The sequence below is a fragment of the Cottoperca gobio genome, chromosome 24, assembly GCF_900634415.1.
Source record: "Cottoperca gobio chromosome 24, fCotGob3.1, whole genome shotgun sequence".
Classification (NCBI taxonomy): domain Eukaryota; kingdom Metazoa; phylum Chordata; class Actinopteri; order Perciformes; family Bovichtidae; genus Cottoperca; species Cottoperca gobio.
Window position 1 is genome coordinate 18,402,909 of NC_041378.1, and position 20,163 is coordinate 18,423,071.

The following is a 20,163-nucleotide window of genomic DNA, read 5'->3' on the forward strand; positions in this document are numbered from 1 at the left end:
AGAATGATCTAGTAAGTGGCATGACAAAAGAGCAGTATGTCAAAATGAACATTAACTAAACTGTTTTCCTCTCACCTTAACAAAGTTGTCGGGGAAGAGGCCCCTTTTCCCGTTGAGGTCTCCCTCCATCCAGCCATCCTCTTCTATATACCGCACGTTCTTGATGATCTCGCCCGGTCGCAGGGTCAACTCGTCATCATGGAGCGCGTCATACTCAAACTCGACCACGACCTCTACTCGAAAAAGGGATGAGGAAGGAAATAGATGGAGGAAAAGAAGAGGAAAAGGGAAGAATGGTGGAGAAAAAGAGAGAGGAAGCCAAAACAAGTTAGGAAAAGGCGGAGCACAGAAAGACGAGGAGTGAGAGGATGAGGAAGTTTAGGGAAAGAAAAGGTTTGATGGGAGAGATAAGGGAAACAATAACACACAGAAATTAACAAAATATTAAAGTAAAATAAAACAACAACAGCTGAGCGTTCCAAATGTTTGGTTTAATTTCAGTTCCTACAACAAACCATCAGACCCTAAACATTTGTAAAAGCTGAAGCTGGAACTTTTAGAGCAAAAGTTAATGTCTTAGGTCACTTCCCTTACCATTTAAAAAATGTGCTGTGAAGCAGCTTTTCGGCTACAACCCAAACAATGTGTTTCAACAAGATGTTTTCTCATGTGTATTAACATTACAAGATAAGAAAGGGATGGTAAATTGCCCCAAATCGGGCACAAATGGTAAAAAAATAAAAGTGTTACATTCATCAGTGTAGTTTCTGTGGTGAGAATCACATAGAAATGTGCCTCACAGACTACAGTAGCATCACAATGACCACAGATCAAATCTTACTAACCCAGACTAAACAGTCGTGAAAACTGTGAAAGAAAATCCATCGACTCAGCTTTAACAATGAATGGATGCCTTAAAGTTAGAATAAGTGATTTTCATAAAACTTGAGCTTTCATCGTGAGGTTAAAAGTTTCTTACCCGTCCCCTACGTATACAAGTTACTTAAAATTAAACAATGGCAACCAACCAGGAAACATTTTTCACAAACATTGTGGAGTGTAAGGAATTAGAGATTAAATCAATGAACTACGCAGCTTCTCTTGGCAAATATACCTCTCCAAAAGCGTGAGAACTGGAACACTGATTCAACACATCAGGTATAGGTACAACAGGTACAACATAGAAAACTCCTTCTTTGATTGTGAAACTACTGTGTGAGCTCCCAAAAAGAACCCACGATAAGAACACGACAGCATGAGTTTAAAGACTGTGAATACAAAGCTGCAATAAACTAATCATTTCCTGAAACAGTATTCATCTTAAATTGTGATTTTAATGTTTAGCAAAAGAGGTTTTATTGTTGTCATCATGCATTAATATCTGCAGCTTTTCTTTTTTTTTTGGCTGTTCGTCAAAGAGCTGAAAATATATCTTGTTGCCAGGACTCGAAAAAAACCGGCCAAAACACTTCTACATAGAAAAACATAGTCGACAGATATATATCATGCAAACAGGTATTTAAGAGCGAAGCGAGGGAGTTTGACAAGCTGACAGTGCAGCAGGTTGAGCAGCCTCTAAAAATAAGGGAGCTGTAGAGGACTAACTGGTAGAGAGGTATTTTACTACTTGGAATGGCCCTATGATACATGACTCATAGCAGAGACTCAACTGGCATGGCTGACACCAAGCACAGCCAACACAGGAACACAGGAACACACACACACACGCACACGATTAACTGCTGTAAAACGTGGCTGTTTGGATGGTTGGTAATTGTGTTTGTGTGTGGCTCTACTCTCCCTCTGACATCACCAACCTTGGCCCCGACACTACAGCAGCCTGGGCCAACATTCAAGGTGAAATTGGCCCTGAGCAATGATGTCAGAGGAGCTTTCCCCTCTACAAACACTCAGCATTTAAGACTTTGGAAAGAGGATGAGAGGAGAGAGAAAGTTGATTGAAGTGTCTGGTAGGGTTGGGAACCAAAACTCGTTTTCAAGTAAGAACCGAATCTAGTATGCCATCTGTGTAAATGTTTTCATAAATACAGTTGTTTTTTCCTGTGACATAAGCATGTGACCTGTTTTGATCCCCTCAAAGAATCATTGCAAAATTAAGAACAGTTAAGGATAGGAACCGAAATCGTTCAAACGATACCCAACCCTGGTGCCTGCATGGCTTAGCTGTCTGCTCGGTCTTACTGCTGAAGTAAAAACAACCAGGGTTGTCTGCAAGTAAGGGGCAAGAGGATCAAACACACAACATATTAGCGAAAGCAAGCGGTCATATTATTTTATAGAAGCTGGATGAAATCCAGGGAGGCTCCAATCAGGCTTTTTAAGGCAGATACTGATCACAATAATGCCATATCATATTATTATAATATATTATTATAATAATAGGATATTATAATAGGCTGATAGATCAGATATGAAATCGTTTCCCGCTTTTGCAGCAAGTTCCTACAAGTTCTGCTTGCCGTTATAATATAGGCAAAAATGATTAGGCTATTTATTAGACCAAACATATTGGAAAATGTCAATAATGATATGTTTGATATACATCGAAATGCGCAGGTCTGGGTTTTTTGAATACCCGCAGCCAACTGACCTGTTGAGAGCCAATCCGCACCGCGCAAGAATGTCAATCAACCACCCGAACCTGAGCCCACCTGCAAACCACCAGCTTTCTGCAATACAGTAGCACAATGTTCAGGACTGAGGCAAGAGACACTAAGCGTGTGGGAGCTCTCCGAGGAGGCGCTTTTCTCCTAACACCTGCGATTGTCCGACTGATGAAAATTGTTGGATAAGAGCATATCGAGCAACTCATTGACCAACTAATCAACCAAACGACCAGAAGCCGTGATAGAGTAGACCACTTTCAGCAATAAACTCCAGTAATTTGGGACCATCTGTCCATGTAACCACAGGAAGAGATATGGTCTGCTGTAGTAAACAAAACAAGAGGCAACACTGTCGGGCAGAGTCATACTCTGCTGACTTAACGGGCATCTTCCAGATGATTGGATGTGGAGCAGAGGGACTTTCTGCAACCACACAGATTACAGCGCCTCAGCAACCACCCACACACACCCCGCCTGAGGAAAGCAGGCCAGTCAACTCAGTATCACTTAAATCACCTCTAAACACTATACACTTACTTAAACATTATGTTTGTCTTTCTATCCTGAACACACGCATAATAAAGCGTTTCTTAAATTATTGTTATTGTGGATCTTATAGGAGGCAAAGCGACAAAGAATGATCAAACAGTAAACTGTTTCAGGATTTATTTTTCTCTCATTTCAAACCATTTTTTTTAAATATAAATGTGAACTGTGAATAAAGCACAGAACAAAAATCACATGAAGGACATGATGTGCCATAAACTGATTAGTGAAGAAAATTGAAAGACATTTTTTTTTTTTCACTATTCAAATGATGTAAGGGTGGGTTTTTAGAAAACTTTATTTTTCCAAGTGAGGGGAAAAACTCAAAAGATTTCCATTTAGTTTCCAATCCTGTGCATCGGCAAATCTGCACTCCTTACTGAGAACTTGCTCCCTCAGCTAAGAAAACAGCCGTAGAGGTAGTTGCTTCAAAGACCGGCAACATATTAAAAATGTAATAATGCATCTGAATGAGTGCTGAACTAAGTGCAGACCGTTGCTTCGAAAATAGTGAGTTTACTGTGGTCCAAACACATTTCTATCACCAGACGGGACGACATTATTCTCAAGCCCCGACGGTTCCTATGGTACATACAGTACCTACGATACCTGCGGTACTGTAGAAAAACGATTACCATCACGTTTTCTGAATTTTGGCAGCGACTTAGTACCGAACAATCGGTTCTCGTGACTTCCCTAGTACATGACTTGAAATTGATTGGAGAAGAGCTAGTTACTGTTAGCAACCAGTGGGCAGCACAGTATAAAAGCTGCTATGACATAATCAAACAACAAAAATATATTAGGTATCGCCTGATATGGCTCACCGAGGATCGGCAATCAGTATCCGCAACAAAAAAAAAACTTGATCATGGTATCTTTAACGGTGAGTTGCTAGACGACTCTGAGATGAAGGGAACACATGTTCGCTGACGGGAGAACAGAGCTGTTTGGGTTGATCAGTCTGCAATCAACATTTACAACAGATGAAAGTAGTCTCTGTGAATATACAAGTTATGCAGTCTAAAAACACGAGTGTGACATTAGTTATGACAGAATCTTTGGGAAAACTGTCTGAACTTGTTTGATCTCTGATGTTTACTTCTCTAGTAGTCGGGTATTTTTCCCACAAACTCTGGCTGCTACTTCTGAATGAGTGCAGTGAGTGATGGGTGTTGGCCTGTGTAATACCAGCAGTGGGGCAGTGGACAAAGTCTTCTTGGTTTGTTCCTCGGAGGAAATGCCTTTCTAAATACATTAAACTCAGCCAAAAACAGTCTGTGTACAGGTGGTGTGTGTGTGTGTGTGTGGAGCAAACTTCCTGCCACTTCACTGCAGTCAGCCAGCAGCAGGGGGATTCTGGCTTAAATTGTTTGATTGACTAATAAAAGAGCAAAACTGAGAATTTTCATTTCATGTGAAATGAAAGTGAAAAAGGTCTGCAAACAACAAAAACAACCAAATAGCTGCTATATACAACTATCAAAGGCCAAAACAAGGGCCTTCAATCAGAGTTTACCCTGAGGTTTCCGCTAATGTAGGAAAATGACTTTGTTCATCAAGTGCTGGCCTCTGTCCCAGGAACAGCTAAATTGGCTTAACTGATATCAACACTGGCTAATTATTAAGCTTTTTACAGCAGAATGTGGCCACACAGTGACTTCAGGAAGCAGGAGGATTTTCCATTTCCCTTGTTTCTCTGTCATCTCTGACTCTGGCAGAGGCTATGGTGTCTCAGAAACTCTGCGTTGTCTTTGAGCTGCAAGCTCCCGGTAAGCTACGCTGTGTTGTCTTTGAGCTGAAAGCTCTGATGAGATGCGTTGTGTCGTTGTGAGTGTTGTTGTAGTTTTTCTTCGGTCGTGCGCAAGTAGTCAAGGTTGGAGATAAGAAGAAAAAAATACTGGAAGAATCGCCAATCCTGGTTTTAATTCAGATGATCGACTCGATAGATCATTTCAATTGATTTACAATCGAAATAATGACACCCCTATAATTGATAAATTAATGTGTAATGTGTATCAACAAAACAGGAAGCTGGCTTGCATCCATGTCTCCCTGGCTACCTTTGTGTTACTGTATCAGTGTAGATGTGGGTCAGCAGGCCTGCTAGTCATTCAAGGCGTGCATGTCTGTACAACAGGACGATATGAAGCTTATATCAGTGAGTGGGGTAACATATTCAGGGCACTTAAACAAGGCACTGATGTGAAATTAATAATATCACATTTTTATTTCATTCCAGTCCAATCTGAACACTATATTGAACGTTATAAATATATGTTGCTGTCAAAAATATCATAGGGCCCAGAGGCAGCAACAACAGCGCTGCAAGAGTTGTCCTGCTGTAAATGCAGAAATAGGTCAAAAACCGAAGAGCCAAAAGCGCATCCACTAAATAGTGTGCTGTCAAGCAGATGATGAGAGTAGAGCAAGAGTCAAAAGCCTGTACAAGAATTAGATGAGATACATAACCAAGGGAAGTGGGGCTGCTGCAGTAGCCCCCTGGAATCTTCTGGCAACAGTGTCAGGAGTTTTCATCTTAAAAATATGTTTCATACATTATTGAAGATGCGTCCGCTGAGTCATGCAAAACGAATTAGCAGAATATACAATGCACACGACACCTCAGCCTGGACAATAATGAGAGTCTGAGAACCTGACTTCAGCTCTAGGTCAGATGTTTGATACTGAGCAGTTCAATAGCATCATCAGCACTCAAATCTTAACTTTACTCTGCATGTGGCATGATAATAGGCCCACTTGAGATTTGATGTGGTAAAATGCAATTGCTCTTTCTATAACCAGGAGATTTGAGCACTGAGCCAAATAAAAGTGATGGGAACGAAGTTAAAGAATTGTCGAGGTTTCATTACTTATTAAACACGTTTTACAGTAAGTAAGTAAAAGTACTTACAAAACAGTAAGTCCAGTTTCCTTTGGCTTACTACTTCTACTCTGCCAAGGAACTACCTGACGGATTATTTGGCACTTCCCACAGATTTATGGATCACCAGGAAAGTGTCTCGGTTGTGGGAGCTAAAAGAGTACCGAGAGATAACGGTAGAAAAAAGGAGTGAAAGAGAAAAAGGCGTACACACTAACACGCACTCGGAAACCTGCCATCTTTCTCATTCAACAGTGGCATGACACCTAGGCCTTGGGGAGTGGCGGCGGAGGATTCCTGACATATTTGCTGCAGCTGGGCAAAAAGGAGTTGATCAAAAGCTAAATTACACAGTACTTTGGGGTTGAATCATGTACACTACCCCACTTTATTACTATTGGTACTTTAAGAATGACAGCGTAAAAAGCGTGCGTGTGTGTGTGTGTGCGTGCGTGTGTGTGTGCAGGGAGTGCTCTGCTTCCACTTCTGCAGGTATAGTGGCCTTGTTTTACTTTCTTATGCACGGTGCAAATACAAGTGCTCTTGCAGACGACCCAGGGCTCATCAACAAAGCAGACAGAGCTAAATATGGCATTTACTATGGAACAATAATTCCCTCCTGTTGATGTCTCATGTTCTACTTATCGCTAATTACTTTTCCTGATGTTTTATGTTTTCGCCATGGTATCGATGCTGGGATGTAATGAGAAGCGATACTTCGGACCCAGTCGATGCCAGAAATCTGAAAACGTGACAGTACTCGTTTTTCTACAGTACCGCAGATACCAATGGCATCAAAAGTACAGTAGGTACCCGGGCCTTGAGAGTAATGGCGTCCTTTGGTAGTATGCACAAACTTGGCTTTTGTGATTATTTATTTGCTGATAATGCCTTATTGTAAACACAAATCTGTGATAATCTAGTTAGCTGCCGTTATTGGAGGTGACATTCACTTGTAGTAAAGTGCGTTCAGGCTCTAATGAGTAAAAATGTGTATTGGGCGAAGATATAGTATAACACTATCATGATAAATTCAATAGTTGTTTTCAAAGCAATATAACATAATTATTAGAGAGGGATTTATGAACTGTGTCAGGTAAATTAATCCTGATCTTCATTAATCCACACTGGAAAGACTATCACATGTATTTGTCCTACCTCAATCAATATGTATTACGACACTACGAATATGTTTCTGCACTATTATGTATTTTCTGCACAACTATGTATTTTCTGCACAATTATGTATTTTCTGCACAACTATGTATTACAAACATAATAGGGGCACTTCCCCTTTAAGAGTAACAGGTCAACAAACCATCACTTCCGGACTGCTGACGGAGGAGCGTGTAGGCGCCAAACTGGGACCAATGAGGAGAAGGTCAACGCCTACTCCATGTATTAGATGCGAATTTTCAAATGTTTGGGCACACCTGGAGCGGAGCCGTGAGACCGTAACGATGGGGCTTTTTGAGCCATGCGGTCTATGGAAACGGCGACGCGAAATGTGTCCTCAGCTGAGAATATTTTCTTTGTTTGACTTATTGCGTTAAAATAAATATATAGATTACATCAGGAGATTGCTGTTTTGATTCGACATTTAAGCTCCGAGTTCTTCAGCTTTTTCCTACCCATTAATTGGCGTCCCTGGGTGGGCATCCCGAAAGGAGAAGTGAAGAACGATCGCCGAGCATCGTTGACTGGTATTCATTGCACGTGCAAAAGATCAGGTGAGGGTGAACACCGGTTAAGACAAATATTCACTGCAGGTAGACTAGGAAAACTTATTAATGAATGCCAGCAACAATGTTCGACGGTCATAGCTAATACAACTGCTGTTAAACGATAAAAAGCAATCCTGAATGTTGAAATACAAGCGATAAGAGCAAGCATCGAAGATATTAATGATGTTAACGATATGTATGAAAAGCCTACGGAGGGTTCCAGCGTAGTCTGGTTAGGGCCACGTGCTCATATTACTCAAACAAATCCCAGAGTGGGTGTCCGGTCTGGTACCGGATAAAGCTTATGGTAAGCTTGCATTGATATAGTTTAATACGAAAACACCTAAGGAAGGTAGCTAAGAAAGCTTAGTTAGTTTAATGTTAAAGAAGTCCTTTGGCAGGCAGATAGGTATAGTTTAATTCAAAGACTTAAGGGAAGCGTGGCTTAGAAGCTAGTGTTGTTTACCAAAGAAGAATAGTGATTATAATCCTGAATTACGTGAGAACCGATGACGATCGCCTCATAGTCTCAGATGTTGTATATCATCTTCTTTGCGGCAAGCATAGTGTAAAACGTAAAGATTTGTGTATTGTTGTATTGTTGTGAGTAAAGTGTGACTAAAGCAGGCCTAAGGCGAGGCTAAGCTAGCGCTGATATTTAGCTAATGCATTGGAGTTTGTAGAACGGGTGAAAACTGTTCTAACTGACTGGTAGACGGTTGTGAAATCAAAGAGAACCGTGGAGTGTATGTGAAGTAGTTTTAAGTTGGAAAACTGTGAAAGAAGGAGACGTTTTTGTGAAAGGCCTCAGAGATTAGGACCAGCTAACGGTGGCCACGTGATGCTGGGTCACTAATTCCGCCTATGATGTGATGTTACGAGGCATGCGAGAGTAAATTGTGATAAACCAAACCTTGAGTCTTATGCTGGAGCAGTTTTGGGTGGAAATAAAATGCATAAGTGATGTAGTGACCGAGTGATTAAAACCAAAAATGCGAGTTTTCTCCAAACTGGAAGGAGAGAAAATTTAGAACAAAGAAACCTCCATTTTCTATCCTTCTTCATCCGGGGGGAATTTAAAAAACCCACATCCGGTTGATAGCTAAATGCCTCTGGTGGACAAAATTGAGACTACAACTAAAAGTTTATAGAAACTTTACAAAATTTAAACACCTCCACCTCCTGTAGGACGGCAATTAAAGCGCACCTACATTTAAAACCGTGCACCAGCAGACAAATTGGTAAATTACAATTAAAATCCAATTGAATTGAGGAAAGCTAAAGAGAACAAAAAGGTGAAACCAGAACCCCAGACTGTAGACCGGACGTGAGAAAAAGGACTGACGTGAGAAAAAGGACTGACAAGAGAACATGACTCCCCAGCAACGGGGATCCACACTTCCGGAACCAGGTTGTATATCTGCATTCACACACACTATCATAGTCAATTAAAGGAGGCTGAATTGTAAAGTGTAGAAAACTGTCTCTTATATGTTTTTGAGAAAACATGTTTAATAAGTGTGTGGATGACAGATATGTAGACTTTTTGTGTAATTCTGGAGCAGACAGAAATGATTAGAACAGAACAGAGCCGCAAAATACCAGCTAATGATAGATTACGTTCAGAATAATAAATAATAATAAAAGACTTTAGTCAAGAAGTGTCAGCATAACTCATTTAACACACACGGTCACGGCTTCTTTGTATCCCTCTGTAAAAGGCCGGCGTGATTCCCTCTTGGATGGCTGTCCGTTCCCACCTCTCCCAAAAATATTCAAACCTCATGACATTTTGTGAAAGACTATAATCGTCGACAGACGAATAGTAGGGAGATAGAATCTTCTGAGAGTTTAGTCTAAACAGTGTAGGGAGCTAGAAGCTCCTGAGGGTCCGATCGTAAATGTCATGAGGAAGAAATATGGTGAAGAGAGTTTGTAAGATAATAGGGAATGAAACAGCTGACAAATTATTTAAGAAAATAAAGTTTTGGTAAACTCATCTGTTTTAGAAATACCAGACTATAAGAAGCCTTTTATTTAAACAGCAGACTTCATGACATTAGTATTAACACAGAACCATGGAGATAAGAGTAGACCAGTGGTTCACTACTCTTCACAACTAGACCCAGTAGATAAGGCGATGCCTGACTGCACATGAGCAGTAACTGCAGCTTCAATGGCAGGTCAGGCCTCTGCATCAAGTGTTATTCAGGCCATTGACTTTAACAGTGACACATGCAGTGTCAGTTTCGTTTTCACAACCGCATCTGACTATAGAATAATGTACAACTTTGATCCATCTACATTATTTCCAACAGCTGAGGACGGAGAATCACATGACTGAACGACAGAGACGGACAAGGAACTTCACCAAGACCAGACTTGACTGACGTTCCCTAAGAGGAACCAGAGATAGAAATGTTTGATAACAGATCATGTAAAGTAACCTAGAGGATCCGAATGTGACAAGATCTCTGTAGTGACACAGACCGACGTATTAAAAGCAGAAGCTCTACCTAATCATCTGTCAGCAGAGCAGCAGAACTGATAGCATTGACAGAGACATGCAGATAAAAGAAAGACAAAGTTGTAAATATCTACACACACAGTGACTATGCATGTTCAACATGTGTTTGCTCAACAAGTACAGCATAAAGGTATGGTAACATTGACTAACAAACATATTACTCACTCTAATAGAAGACTTATTGAAGGCAGTACAGCTACCAAAGTATATTGCTTTATATAAAGGCACAACACATATGATAAGAACTGATCCAGTTTCAGTAGACAACAATATGTAAATGAGAAGACAAACACGCCAGAACACAAGACAGAGATATTGAAAGAGATGCAGCTATAAAGTAAGAACAAGCCGTTTGGACTAAGAATAATTACATACGAGACAGAGACGACTGACGAAAGAACACTTGGCCAGAGAAGAACTCAGTACGACCAAGAGCATGTATAAATGTGTGTATTGAGACACGGTATTTGACCATGTCTCAAAAGGGGGAGTATTATATTAATAGAGTATATTCATAGCATTTGATTCAAAGGCCGAATGCCGACTCCAATAAAATCCATGCAGATGTGCTGAAACTGATATTCTGAACTAAATAAATATGAAGGAAATAAATATAGTTTAACGATTATAGACGTGTATAAAATGAGCTGAAGTATTTCCAACACATACAGTAGACGCTATGACAGTAGCTAAAGTGTTTACCGCTAAATTAACTGTAAAATAAGGTAATGTGTGTAAAGGATGATAATAATAATAATAATAATAATGATAATAAGCTTTATGTAAGAATTGCAGGTCAAAGTACTTGCACTGCAAAAACATAAAACATTAGACAGAATAAGAGCAAATATATCCTGGTGACACATAAATATATCACCACTCCTGTGAGAGACACTGACTCCATAAAGCAGAAACTGGACCTCTTCGTGGTGAAGTCTGACTACACAGGGAGGTGGTACCCATAGGGGCGCTTGTCTCACCATCAGTGAAGATTCAACAACCCGAAGTTTTAGAAGGGGACTGTGAAATGGGGGTCAGTCATCACAGGAGGGTGAGTATAGCCCTGTACACCTGAGACTGCACAACCACGTTAAATTTGATTTCTGTGACGTAATAACCTGTCCCTCTCCCTTAACAAGATGCAGAACAGATCAGGTGGGCAGAGGAGCACATCCGCGCCACGGAGAGGAGTGACATGTAAGAAAATAAATGATTGTGATCCATTATTCCTCACCATCGTTTCATCGCATCCCAGAGATTAGAGACGGTTTGTTTTAGGCAGCAGAGGTTTTAGGAGCAGGTCCACAAGGACACTTTAGGATAAAGGTAGAAAACAAGAAGACTGCAATCTCCAAGCAGTCAGTAGGAAAGGATATAAAGATACTACAGTAAGAAATAGAATAGCAGGGAGACAGGGATATGTGGAGAAGAATATGTGGCTTGACTGTAAACTGTATACCACTAGCTCAGTAAATATATAGTGTGTGTGTGTGTACCAGTCAGGCCCCTCCTTGCTTTAAGCCCAGTCCCAGTACTACTCGGACCAATAACAGAGTAAACCTGTCTGTTAACAATGATGCACAGTGTAACAGAACCACTCAGCCCAATTTGCAAAAATCTCATTAAGAGATTTCCAACTCACAGAACCAATAGCACAAGACTGAAATATGTGCATTGATGACACTGGTCGAGTGTTTCTATGTTTGGCCCACAACAGGTCAAACTCTTGTGAGCTTGAACTCGGCTGAAGAGAAACACAGCACCTGGGGAGAGCTTCAGCTCCACAGCATACAAGAGATGCAGTAGGAGTCCCCCGGGGAGTGCCAGAGATCAAATTGGAGCAGGTTTTGACTCATTGTTTTTATGATGGGCAACTACTAATAAGAATGTGGACTAATTACATTCATTGCATCTAACAGAGGTTTATTAATTATTACAAGGGATGCCGTTAAGGGACAAGCTGAACAACAAGCAGCTTCCAGCTTATTGACATGATAGAATGTCTTTAGACATGCTCCTAGCAGAGAAAGGAGGTGTGTGTGTGCCATGTTGGATCATCCTGTTGCACAATTATATCAAATAATACTGTTTCAGAGAGATCAGTTACTAGAGCCTTACAAAGATTGACAACATTATATAAAGAATTAGCAGAGAATTCAGGGGTAGAGAATTAGTCTGGTGATGCTATGGAAAGACGGTCCGGGAGATGGAGAGTTCTCATGTCACTGGTATCTTCAGCATTAATAGCTATATCAATATTAATTTGTACATTATCTCCACCGATTTATATTTTGTAAATATTTATGCATTTTTTATATTCATGTACCAGCTAACCCAGAGCAAATTCTTTGTAGGTGAAAACCTACATGACAAGAAAGATTATTCTGATTCTAAATACTTACTGTATGTGGATGTTGTTATATACCATAAATTAGAAGCCGCATGACGAGATTGATTGATTCCACAATCACAAAACAAATGTACACGAGTATCAGCCCCTCTCCATAGATTTATGCAATTTGATAGAACTAGCCTGATTACAGAACGGAATTGCATTAGACATGGTGCTAGCTGAAAAAGGGGGTGTCTGCAAATTGTTTGGCTCTGTGTTGTACTTTCATCCCAAATAACACAGCCCCTGATGGATCCTTTACCAGAGCTTTGAAAGGACTTGACAGACTCAGCAAAGAGCTAGCATCAAACAGGGGGTACTCATAGACTATGATATAGAGCAGGAACACGACAGCCAGGAAGATGATTTCGTGTGAATAACTCTACAAAGTGTTCTTTGCTGCCATACCGAAGCCACTGACTTTATTGTAGTTACAGTCTCTCAGTCGTATACAGATATTACAATCTTATACAGACATTAAAAGTTTACTAATATTTACTGTCTTTTACTGGAAGTGTTTTTTATTATACTGAAGCTAATTGTCTTTATGCTGGAATAACAAATGAAGTTCTTTGGTTTATACAGAAGGTACTTTTATGACTGGAATAAAAACAAGTGCACTATGAATGTATTCTTGTATACCATATGATGAATTTGTACACCACTCGGTGCCTTATATTTACTGGAGATTATACACACCATAAATGGTGTGTAAAGGGGGAATTGTCAGGTAAATTAATCCTGATCTTCATTAATCCACACTGGAAAGACTATCACATGTATTTGTCCTACCTCAATCAATATGTATTACGACACTACGAATATGTTTCTGCACTATTATGTATTTTCTGCACAACTATGTATTTTCTGCACAATTATGTATTTTCTGCACAACTATGTATTACAAACATAATAGGGGCACTTCCCCTTTAAGAGTAACAGGTCAACAAACCATCACTTCCGGACTGCTGACGGAGGAGCGTGTAGGCGCCAAACTGGGACCAATGAGGAGAAGGTCAACGCCTACTCCATGTATTAGATGCGAATTTTCAAATGTTTGGGCACACCTGGAGCGGAGCCGTGAGACCGTAACGATGGGGCTTTTTGAGCCATGCGGTCTATGGAAACGGCGACGCGAAATGTGTCCTCAGCTGAGAATATTTTCTTTGTTTGACTTATTGCGTTAAATAAATATATAGATTACATCAGGAGATTGCTGTTTTGATTCGACATTTAAGCTCCGAGTTCTTCAGCTTTTTCCTACCCATTAACTGCTAAACTTCCTAACAAAAAACAGTACTCAAATGTAATAAAGGAGTGTATGTTGAATTAAATGGGATTTACTGTGTTTTCCCGTGGTATCGAGAATCTTTGAATTAAAGTTGCTTTGGACAAAAGCTGGAATGTAATTCCACTGGTATCTGTATCGGCTACTTAATGTCTGCTATGGTGCAGGTATGGTATCGTAGTCAGAATTTTAGGGACAACATTATCCACAACTTGCTGTGATAGTTATCCATGAAAAAACAAAAAGGAGGGTGTGTGTGTGCGTGTGTGTGTGTTCTGTATTATCTCTTCAGCATACCTCGGGCATGCCCAGTCTTGTTTTGAGTAGCATTCTTCTTATCAGATACATTTGATCTTTCTTTCTCCTCCCCACAGCGTCAATTAACTAAACTCACACAGTGGTTAAGAATGTTGCGAAGAGGAGGTTCTTAGCTTTCCAATGATATCTGTATTGTTTTTGTTATCCCAATATTAAGCAAAACACGTCACATTACATAATGGCTGTTACTGAGCCATGATTTTGAGAAAAAGTCACTAAAGGCACAAAATTTGCAGTCAATATTTAGGTATTTATTCAAATTAATCATAAAACCATAAAACAAATTCATCTAGACTTGTTTGCACGAAGAAACACACGCATAAACGTGCACACCCATCACCATGTGCACACACGTTCTTACGTGCACAGCCATGAATATAAAAATGTAATGAAAAGTTCACTTATTTTTGTCATGTTTGAGCAAATGATTATGTGCACACCCATACCCACGTGCATGCTTATCAATATACAATTTTAATTCAAGTTTAACTTGTGTATAACTTATATACAGTAGATCACTTCTACTGACACGCATATCAATTCAGATAAAGAAGCAGCAAATGAACACAAACCAAGCTATAAATATACTATACAACATCTAAATAGCAAGTATCGGCATTTTCTCTGAAAATATTTTGATAATTAAAAACAACCAAGGCACAGGCGGTCCGGGCCCCAGGCTCTATCCACATGTGATTTCTTGCCTCCCGTAGGACTGCCGTTGGATTAGCCATGATTCATGGCCCAGTCTGAAATCTTTGTTGGTCTATAACAAAGATTTAAAAACCTTGTTAGCTGATAAGGCTGTCCCTCTCATAATGTTTAGCAGTCAACAGCTTATTGTTCACGGGAGTCCATCGACCCTACTGATTAGGCTAACTCATTTCTAAGCTAGTAGCATAGAGGACGAGGATCATCTTGTTTTTTTCTCAGATGAGGGAAACACTTGGTTAGCCTGGCTGAGGTCGTCTTCACACCTTTACAAGCTTCGGAAATGTATTTATAGTATGAATATGACGATAAGAGATTCATATCATGAAAGCCAAGACTGTTTAAAATCAACCAAAAGACCAAAATGACGAGATGTTGACATCAATGAGCTGTTGCGTTACATATTTGTACGTATTTTAAGGTCAAGTTTTATCCTTTTCTAGGTGTTATCTATAGCAATCAATCTGAGAGTGCACAGCAAATTAACTTCCTGTCTGTGTGCAGGATCACAGTTATTGTAAACTATGGGTCTTAAATAAGCCAGTGACAGACACGAGGATGTAACAGGGGATGGGGGGGGGGGGGGGGGGGGGGGGTTCTCAAGGCCATGCAGGCAGGCTGACTGCCAGTCAGACAGTCTAAATCAGTGGGCTCTCTATGCTTTTCTCAGCCAGTCAATCACACAATCAGTAAAGAGGAAATTCATAACTGCATGCCTTCCCACTGATCCAAGAGGTAGCTGATATGAAGTGTTACCAAGACAAAACAAGTGAGAGGGAGAAGAGAGCGCTGTTGTAATTCTAAATGAAAGACCTGATTCTCCTGTTCACCTTTATTTACCCACAGCACAGACTGCGAGGATAATAGCTGAACATGTGTGCATTATACCAACGCCCTCACACATTACACACCTGGAATCTATGTTTGGGCAACACTATTAAACCGGTCTTGTCTCACAAATGACTTAAACAATAGTACTATTAGCAAACAAAAGGCCTACAGGCATGTGCAAACAATGGCTGTGCCTGTCAAAGACCAAACATTTTATGAAGCCTGCATATTACAGATGTAAGCTAACAGTGGACACTAGCTGATTAGTTAGTTACCGTATGGTTTGAGAAAAGAGTATACAACTATACAAACTAAATATTAATACACACACACGGCAAAAAAAACAGGTTTTCCATGGTTTTGGTTCTTAAGCAGTTCTTGGTTCAGTGTGTGGTGCGTGACAAACGCATCAGGCATAATATTGAATGATTATGATCTCAGTACATATCGATGTAACGACAAGCTAGATTCAGTTTATCATCAAATAGAACAGCTGAGTTCCTGCAGCACACGTGTGATGTTGTCTTCAACTCACTACAGCACTGGAGGTGTACAGGCTGGTAAAAATGATGCCTTAATAATCAGAGTCTATTTGTTTTCTGTTTTGAAGATATGCAAAATACAACTTAACCAGATTAGGTTACTGTTATCACAAATGAATGAACTTTTAAGGACGAGATTTACGAAACTAGGTAAACTGACCTTCATTGGTTAAATTAAAACCACAGCATGCTGGTAAATATTGGTATAGGCCAGTGAGGTTAATATACAATCAGACGTTCTGGCACATGTCCAGTCTTTGTTTGGGAAGTTCTATGGAGTGCTGCAGGGAGGTTGGCTTTGGAAATAGAATAGTAACTGGGGCATGGTGGCCTAGGGGTTTAAGAAGTTGTCCATCTACTCACAAGGGCCCCAGTTCATTTCTCACTGGGAACCTTTGTTACATTTCAACAGACATGTTCAAACACAGCTGAGATATCTGCAGAGGTGAGCCATCTCAGGAAAGGCATCCCAAAGAAGAGTACAATGCATTACAAGTGAACCTCGTGTCCTATGAATACACACGAGTTCAGAAGCCTGTTTTAGTGGATTCTCATATGGCGTGATTGTGTGATCATTTAATGAGAGAATGTTATTCTTAAGAACTTCCCAGCTTGTTATCTGATTACCTTGTGCTATGTTTTTGTTATTCTCTTTGCTAATTGTTAGTTTCAATTGCATAGGTCTTCTATATCCTCATTGTGGTGTATCAGTTTAGTTTTTAATACGAAGTGTATCCAATAGGGGTCATGCAAAGCAATTTTGTTCTGATCAGTTCTCTGATTTAGAATGTCAAAAGCATCACTCACACAACTGAAGGCTGAGAAAGGCTGGGCTTATAACCTGTTGTACTACATAGCACAGTTCTTGAGCAAGTCCTACTGCACACAACCCCACACACACACACACACACAAACCACACAAACCACAGACAACACTTCTAGCGAGATGCAGGTTTCATGATACAGTTGATGTTTGCCATTTACAGACAAAGATCAGAGTGCTTAGTCTACATTCAGTCAGCATGGCCATCACAACAACCACTCTCTGCGACCGAGTTAAACTTGTGCATACATCATCAAAGATAGCAACTATCTTTGGTTTTAATGTTTGGCAGTAAAATCCCCTGATTATGATCAGCCTAAAGAGAACTGAATCCATCCCCCTAAGCATTAGGTAAATCATGTGACTACATAAAAACAGACCCTTGCTCCATTTTGGTTAAGTGAAGACAAGCAAAGCATTACATGCATTTAAGTGTGGAGATTTACAGTAAGACTGTCACTGTCACGAAAGGACTGCAAGTCACGACAGACAGTGTGCACAAAACTATTTACATCATTCTAAATCCCACCTAAAACTACTGTCACAAGGAGGAAGCTAACATATACTAACGTCATCAGCAGAAGTTAACTTGAAGTCTGGAGTTTCCGGTCTAGAGTTCTTTCTACACCTAATGTTAAACTGCAATGAGTCCTAATGTTGGATTACAGAGCACAGCCAGGCGAGAATTAACTGGGAATTTAAAGCAACTAACATTACAGTACTTGCAGGGCATTAAGTGGTTTCGCAGAGGCCATGTTGATATCAGCGTTGATGTAGCTACTGTTAACATTAGCTAGACATGCAGGCAAATCCAAGGATGGAGTTGGCGTTATCCAGTTAACCAGACAGCTAGCTGGCTAGGCTAACAAGCTAGCTAACTGGCTTGCTTACTTTAACTCGCTGCCTGTAAAAGCCGATAGCATGATTTATGTCACTGACATTTGGTTTAATGTGTTTAACGTGTGTTGGACTTGCTTTGTAAGTCGAGTCGAACAGAAGGATCAGTTAAACACAACACAAGCGCCACATCATGGAAAACTCACCCATTCCTGTCCTTCGCACCGCCTTGCTATCAAACGTCGGGAATCTCTTATCCAGCAGCAGCAGCCTCTCTGCTAGCTAGCTAACTAGCCAGGTAGATGTAATCAACCACAAAGTGTTTTTTGTCGATTCACTGCCGAAAAAGAAATAACGTGAACGGTATATCCATTAGTCCTTGCTTCAGCAGCAACAGCAGCAGCGTCCCCAGTTCTCTCTTGGTGGTGCTTCAAGATTATTGTGCAGGAAGTTAACCAGGAGTCTCCACCTTTCTTGGACTTGTCTCCACGGGTTGTTGCTGCCTGCTGCCTTACTGCCACCAAAATACAAAATAGCAGGAAACTTCGCGATGTTTCAGGCAGGACAGTCCCGCGAGAGGAATGTCTAATGGAATGTTGATCCCCCTTGTATTATTGGTCCACTCAGCAAGTACAGTAACTACTGTAACTGGCGTGTGCGCGCGCGTGAGAGAGAGACTTAATTAACTCACTTCAGCTCCTCCCAACTATTGTGACATTTTACTGAACCTTCAGTCAACAGGGTTTCAGAAATGTTATTGGAATGGTAAACTCTACCCTCATAAAGCATTACGGTACAAATATGAACTGACAGTGGTCTTATCCATAAGTCTTTATCTGGGGTAAAAGTGCATGACTGAATAGAGACTGCTTCTTCACACGAGAGTGACACGGCTTGTGTTGCTTGAGAATAATTTAAAATTCAAGCTAATCTGATGTTAAAAACAAATAGCTTAATGTTAACGATTTGTTCAATCTTGGCCATTAGCAGATATTAAACGTTAACAAAAAAGAACCTCCACAAAATTAAAACTTCAATTCAAGATACATTTAAATGCACCAAAATAATATATGCTAAGACATAATAAAAACTATTTTATACTTTATTTATACATTATTGATCCCAGAGGGAAAATTCATATTACAGCAGCACAGAGACAAAAAACAAGTAAATAACTCTTTGAATTAAATGAATACAAAATAAAATAAGATTAAATAAATTGCTGAATACAATATAGCTACTGTACAGATTGCAATACTTTAGACCCAGAAGGTCGAGTGTAGTAGAATCCGCACCGTTAAAAAAAATACAAATAATATATATATATATATATATATATATATATATATATATATATATATATATATATATTATATATATATATTTATATATATATATTATATATATATATATATATATATATATATATATTTATTTATATATATATTTATTTATTTATTTATTATATATATATATATATTTATATATATTTATATATATTTATATGTGCTCCCTGAATTTTTTTTTTTAAGTTTTTTGTTTTTTCTTGCCTTGCGCAGTCAGAGATCGTCGCAGTATTTTTTAATACAGTAGATCACTTGGACCTGGTCATTTTAAAAGTAGCTCACAAGCCAAGAAAGCGTGGGCACCCCTGCCTTAGACTATAAATGTATTTATTTATTTTGCATTGCCGTGTCTTGCCAAACGTTTGGCCCATCCCAAATGGGATTACAAGAATTATTTAACATACATCTTCCGGTCTACATATGCAAACCATGTGGAAAAGGAAAAAAGAAACGTGGCACAAAAAAACAACCATTTCTTTTAAACTATTAAATATCTACAGATCATCTCGGTAAAGAGCTTTTTTCTCTCTTCTCCCAGGCTTTTTCCAGATAACTGCCATCTCTATATAACTAAAGAAGTCCAATTGTGCAACTCTGACAGCCATGATGTGTGAACTATATATAAATAATATAAGCATGGGTACAGGTATGAATAATAAGTACAATATATATAATAATAAAGGAATAATATAAGGTTATATAGTATGTGTAGTTTATGTACAATTAAAACATGATACTTTTTTAGCATATATGATAGAATTGGAAGA

At 39.5% G+C, this 20,163-nt stretch overlaps 1 protein-coding gene across 1 annotated transcript in view; it reads right to left on the reverse strand.

Moving 5' to 3' along the window:
* Positions 1–18,685, reverse strand: part of cd2ap (CD2-associated protein) — a 65,677-nt gene extending 46,992 nt beyond the window's left edge. The window contains exons 1-2 of the mRNA XM_029425305.1: positions 18,257–18,685; positions 76–233 (exon numbers count right to left, since the gene is read on the reverse strand). Of these exons, the coding sequence (XP_029281165.1) occupies positions 76–233; positions 18,257–18,260 (162 nt within the window). The 5' untranslated portion in view covers positions 18,261–18,685. The remainder of the gene's footprint in view (positions 1–75; positions 234–18,256) is intronic.
* Between the last annotated feature and the right edge of the window lie 1,478 nt (positions 18,686–20,163).